Source organism: Mustela nigripes, chromosome 2, assembly GCF_022355385.1.
Source record: "Mustela nigripes isolate SB6536 chromosome 2, MUSNIG.SB6536, whole genome shotgun sequence".
In the NCBI taxonomy this organism is placed as follows: Eukaryota; Metazoa; Chordata; class Mammalia; order Carnivora; family Mustelidae; genus Mustela; species Mustela nigripes.
In genome coordinates this window covers 104709714-104716071 of record NC_081558.1, presented here as the reverse complement: position 1 = coordinate 104716071, position 6358 = coordinate 104709714, and the positions used below count along the sequence as shown (strand labels likewise).

The following is a 6358-nucleotide window of genomic DNA, read 5'->3' as shown; positions in this document are numbered from 1 at the left end:
AAGATGATTACTAGACCCCAAAACTATAGAAGCAAAAAAAGTGAAAAAAATATGAAAAGTGTAAAAAAAAAAAAAAAAAAAAAAAAAACGAAAATGCCAATAAACATATAGAGATGTGCTCAATTTCAAATCAAAGAAATGCAGAAATAATAGAGCCTCAAACTATCATTTTCACATAGCAGGTGAGCCCAAGTTGAAAAGATTGATAGTGCTCAACATTGACAAGTATGGTAGAAAAAGTAAGTATTCTTAAAAAAGATTGCTTGTCAGAGTGTATATTGGTACAAGCACAATCTTCTGAAAGGCAATTTAGCATTATGTATCAATCAAAATTTAAAACACACATCCCCTTTTATCCATCAATGTTATTTTTAGGACTTTATCCTGAGGGAAAAAAATCTGACAAGTATTTGAAATTACATGTGCAAATTGTCCATCACAGCCAAAAAATTTAGAATTAACTTAAGTGAGCAACATGAGAGATTTGCTTAATATAACATAGTTCATCCAAATACAATTTAAATGTTAAAATAGTTATGTGGAGCTACAATTCTCAGAAGAAAAATATAGCCATGATATATTTTCAGGTGTAATGAAAAGGAGAGCTTAAAAAATAGATAGATGGAATGACTCCATTTTTTGTTCGAAGAATATATTTATGAATATGTGTATGCATGCTTTTTGGAATAGATTATGACTGGTTTTATTGTGTTTTGGCATGATGCATAGTACAAATAAATGGATGATACCCCAATACAGCATGCTTCCTATATTAGACATGTATCGGGGGAGCAGGGAATTCTTAAAGAAAGGATATGTTCAGTAGTATGCTGGTAAATATTTAACAACTGGCCTTCAGGTGGGGCAAGAGGCAAGTCCTGTGTAGCATTTCTGATTTCTATGGCATAAATACACCCAACATTATTCATTTTGGGCTACTGAATATGGAGTAGAAAGAGCTGACCAGTAGCACACCAGTGTGTAGTATTTCCATGATACAAATACACAGATGTAAATAAACACAACGGTATAGAGGATATTAAAATGTAGTAAAAAATTATAAAGTTTTGTATGTTAGATGAGTTAGATGAATTTTGTGGATTCATCTTTTATAAGTCTTTAGAAGGAAGGTCAATAATACTGATCATGTCTGAGTAGAATATTTACAAATTATATTTACTTCATTTTTTAAATTCTTATATGTCATTTCAATATTTTTATAGTAAACATGTTATCTTTAGAATCAGAAGAATCAAGGGGTTTGTTTTCTTTTTTTTTTTTTTTAAGATTTTGTTTATTTATTTGACAGAGAGAGATCACAAGCAGGCAGAGAGGCAGGCAGAGAGAGGAGGAAGCAGGTTCCCCGCTGAGCAGAGAGCTCAATGTGGGGCTCGATCTCAGGACCCTGGGATCAAGACTTGAGCCAAAGGCAGAGGCTTTAACCCTCTGAGCCACCCAGGTGCCCCCAAGGGGTTTGTTTTCTTATTCACTAGAAACTAGGAAAGAAAAAAAATCAGAGAACAATTACCTTTAAAAACAAGTCTTACTAGAATAAAACAAAACACTTCCCTAAAAGGAGTATGATCTTGTAATGGTATAATGAAGGACAACAGTGAGCAATGTTCTAGACAATTAAACCACAATATCAATCAATCAACCACTTTGTTAAGTCATAGTATAAGGAAATAAGCCCTTGTATTTCTTTATTTAAAATATTTTATTTATTTGCTTATTTGACAGAGAGAGCAAAGGGAGAGAGGAGAAGCAGACTCCCCAATGAGCAGGGAGGCAGATGCCAGACTCAAGCCCAGGACCATGGGATCATGACCTGAGTGAAGGCAGCTGCTTAACCAACTGAGCCACCCAGACACCCAAGCATTTAGTATTTCTAAGGCATTTCAAAGCATAAATGTGTACCCACAGAATTTCAAAGGAATTCAAGCTTCCAGGAGGTCTGATATTTCTACAAATAATGAAACTTAGTTCCAAGGAAAATTGTGGTTTTCCCAAAGTAAGCAGTACAGGGCTGGGTATGAGGTAGCTCAGCTCCTCTCCATTTATAAATGGTCTCTGTAGCTTGTGGATGAATAAAAGTATACAGTCCTTACTTATGGTTACTTAGTGAGAAGCGATGACCTCACTTTGGGGTTAGTAGTCATTCAACTGGTTAATTTCTGAAGCCCTGACACTTCCTATCTTCATTTAAATAATAGCAGCTTACCTTACTTTACACTCACCTAAGATTTTGCATCTTTCAAAACACTTGCCCATAGATTATTTCAGCTGATCCTCATAAGAGCCCTGTGAAGCGGGTGGAGTAGGAAGGACCACTCCTATTGGACAGATTTGGAAACAAGGTAAAGCAGCAGGTGACTAGCCTAAGGCCAGTGAGATTGGGGCCGCTGGTCCACTTGCAGCACTGGCTAAGAAACAGTTTGCTCTTTGAGGCTATGAGGAAGTCATCTGGGTGAACCTGCTCTGAAGGTTACTTTCTCCCCTTTTCTTCCTTGTTAAATTTCAAACAAATTCTTCCTTCTCTTGACTCCTGTCTTACTTTGCACTTAAGATTATTACTTTCATATCACCTAGAGTTGCTCTTTAATTCCTCTTTCTTTTGTTCTAGAATGGAAGACAGTCCCAGGCATCTTTGGGCCTGGAAACATTCCTGTTCTTCATTTGACATGAGAGCTACACTCTAGAATGTTATTTTTTCTTGAAATTTGAAGTGATTTCTATTATTGGAGGAATGTCTGCTGCAAAGGTCCAAATAGTGTATATTATAAAGCAAGAAACTATAAACACTTTGATGTGACACATTTCTAGACAATTTCTTGGCTTTCTAAAAGGGATTAAAATTTAAGTCAGAGGAGACAGACTTATTCAGGAAATACAAGTCTACAAATTATATATGGCAAAACAGTTCTTGGGAAATCTAAGATCAGACATTCTCTTAAGCTTTGTTATCTTAAGAGAAAAAGTGTGTTAACAGTACAATGTCCTGGGGAAGGACTGAAAACAGTACAATGTCACTGGGCTATATTTAGGTCCAGAGACAAAAGAGCTGCCAACTTAATTAATGTGGGGCCTCAGCCCCTGGACTTACTGACTGATGCCACCTTAGACAAATTCCCACTGTGTCAATATTTCTTCATCCTTAAAGTGGGAATCATAGCATGTATCTCACAAAGTATAGTAAAAAGCAAAATAGCTAATGGCCAAGAAAATACTTGGTAAACTAAAACTCACTGTAAAAATACATGGATTATCTTGAAGCTATCTTGATAATTTTTGTGAGATCTTCACGTTTACAACACCATGGATGGACCTAGAAGGTATTATGCTAAGTGAAGTCAAACAGAGAAAGACAAATACCATATGAGTTCACTCATATGGGGAATCTGAAAAACAAAATAAAACAAGCAAACAAACAAAAACAGGCTCATAAACACAGAGAACAAACTGGTGGTTGCCAGAGAGGAGAGCACTGAGGGAATGAACAAAATAGGTGAGGGAGACAAAGACGTACAAGCTTCCAGTTATAGAGGGATGAAAGGTACAGCACAGGGAATATAGTCACGAATATTGTAATAACCTCATCTGGTGACAGATGATAACCACACTTATCGTGGTCAGCACTTCATAATGCAGAGAATTGTCAAATCACTATCCTGTACACCTGAAACTAACATGACATTGTATGTCAATTGTACTCTATCAAAACCAAACAAATAAAAAGAGATCTTCAGAATTTTGGAAGTTTACAACTCTCGGTGAAGGGGGCATGGGGAATGGAGTAGTGAGTTACAAAGGGAGAGAATCAGACACAGCAACAGGCGGGTGGCCAGGTTTCTCCAGGCGGAACAAGATGGAGCGCTCAAGACTGCATACTAATGGCCTCACCTCCGCTGAGACCGCTGGCAAAATGACTCTGGGCCAGAAAGCACAGAGCCCCTTTTCCATACCAAAGGCCCTCTCCTAACTGGACTTCCAGCTGCCCACAACATGATATGGACACCCTGATGTACTGGGCAGGGCCATTAGGAAGATAAAGTCTGAACAAAATCGCCGCACTGCAGTGTGTAGGCTAGGGAAGGAGTCGCTTCCCCAGCACTAGGAATGTCTGCTAGCAAGTGGATGACTCTTAATGACTATTGAGTGGCAAATTGTCAAAGAGCAGAAATGAGTGTATGAGAAAAGAGTGGGTGTGTTTCCATCTGAAGATGGGAGGGAGGAGCCCCTGCCTTCTGGTGAAGAGCATTCCAGATGAGGGTCAAGTTTTCAACTTAATATAGAGAATAACAGAATATTGACTCTCCAAAGAAAACATTTTGGAGAAACAAGGATGATAGCCAACAGAGAGCATTAGAAAGTCATTTCCAGTGCTGTTTATGTAGGGCCTAAAGAGAATGGTCATTCAGCAGTCCAATCTGAAAGAAGTAAGGAGATGGTTAAGAAGCCCATATCCATTTGGGTGCTTTCTATTCCCTTAAAATTTTTTCAGCTTTGATAGCACAAGGGATCTACTCTTGAAGGTCCAAAAAATGTTGTTGCTATAGGAACAGGTAAGCAGATTAAACTTGAAAGACCAGTTCAGGAACAAAGAATTTAATAGTCAGGGCTAACGCAATTAACCAGGATAAAATTTAAATAAATATCTTTTGGGTTTGTTATTTCATTATTAATTCCAGGAAGATAAAATGCTATTATAGAATGGGAGTATTGCATTTTAATTACACCATTACTGGCATAAAAGACTATACTTACTCAATTAACAGAAAGGCCTTATTAACCAAAATTACGCATTTCTAACTCTCTCGATTACATTGTAAATGAGAAATACAGCTTTAAATACAGCAAGAACATAAGAATCATCTCTGATTTTCCTACAGTTCCCCCAGAAGAGAGCACATCTAAAATAAAAGAGACCATGAACCACCAAAAGTTGTCTGTAAAAAATCTCCATAATGAGAGACCTATGAGCAAAATTGGAGAAGTAAACATAAAAGTGTATAGGCTGATAATTGCTAATATTTTATGTTTTCCCCAGACGACATTGTTTGCGAACACAGATATGTGAGAAGAGAGGACAGTCAGAGACTCAGCTGCACTCCTACCTTACGGTGGCTATTCTGCTTCTTCCTAGCAAGGAATGCACTGCTCCCAACATTAGGGGTTTGCTGAAATGATTTAAGTTCTGAACAGAACTTGCAGGACTCCTGAGGCTCAAAAAGGCATCCTAAAGTGGCATTGTGCTTCTCTCCCTTCTTGATAAAATGAATACAATGTGTTCTGCCCAGCAAAGTTCTGCTGTTAGAGATTATACTTACGGGACAGAGAGATTTCTTGGACGCTACCTTTTCTCACGTAATACCAGAGTCAAATTGCAGAGAGGCAGGTCAGTGTGTCTGAGAGTGTGCGTACCCGCGCACACGCGTGTGTGTGTGTGTGTGTGTGTGTGTGGCAGGGGGACAGTACTGGAGGCTGGGAAATGGGAATGGAAAGAGGGGAGTGTGGTTAGAATCTTACCATCTCATTCTCTTCACCTTCATTGAGCAGAGAGTGCTGGCCCTTCTCAAAGTGGTCCCCCATGAAAAAGTGATTCCACTTCTCCTCCCTGGCCTTCCTGAGCAGGAGCCTCCGCGACCAACTTGCCAAGCCACCGCAGCTCTCCAGCCGGCCGAAAGAGTTAATGATCATCCAGGTTAAGACTCCTTCTTGAACACACACCTACTCTCCGCAAATGACAATCCTTAGCAAACTGGACTCCTCCCACGAGTCACCCTCAGCTCTGAGGAATTTCTGCCTTGCTTACTGCATTGTCTCAGAGCAGCTGTCCCAAAACAGGCTGCTCCCATGCCGGTCTTTTTGTGCCCAACTTCCAGGGAAAGAACTCATTGCCTGCCCAGTGCCTGCCAGCATAAGACATCTGACTGCAAATCCAACAGGACAATGGGGAGTTGGCAGGACCTTTCCAAGGAGTGGGGGAGCGGGCTCAAGAACTCCCAGGTCACTGCTTTATTCACAGAGACTAAGGAATTGGGGGTGGGGAGGACTAACAGAGCTGCAGATCTTATTTGATTAATGAAAGCCCCAATCCACCAGCTTTAATAGTATCCTCATTCATTTTGCTTACAAAAGGTACAAGTTAACGACTAATCCTCTTCCAAAGTTATTTGTGGCCACATTTCTTTGCGTATGCAAAAAGCATTCTACTTAACGTGTATGTGGAATTAAGTTCACTTTGGGAAAAACATAGAGAACAAAGGTGTGATCAAACTATTTTATGTGTTCTCCTTTCACTAAAATGTTGGTGGTTAAACTCTTGAGGCGGTCTAGAAACCAAATATTCAAGTGACTT

General features: G+C 39.2%; 1 protein-coding gene across 1 annotated transcript in view; it reads right to left on the bottom strand.

Annotated features, from left to right (window-relative positions):
- ATP13A4 (ATPase 13A4) overlaps positions 1–5858 on the bottom strand; it is a 127782-nt gene extending 121924 nt beyond the window's left edge. The window contains exon 1 of the mRNA XM_059388017.1: positions 5527–5858. Coding sequence (XP_059244000.1) covers positions 5527–5697 — 171 coding nt within the window. The 5' untranslated portion in view covers positions 5698–5858. The remainder of the gene's footprint in view (positions 1–5526) is intronic.
- Between the last annotated feature and the right edge of the window lie 500 nt (positions 5859–6358).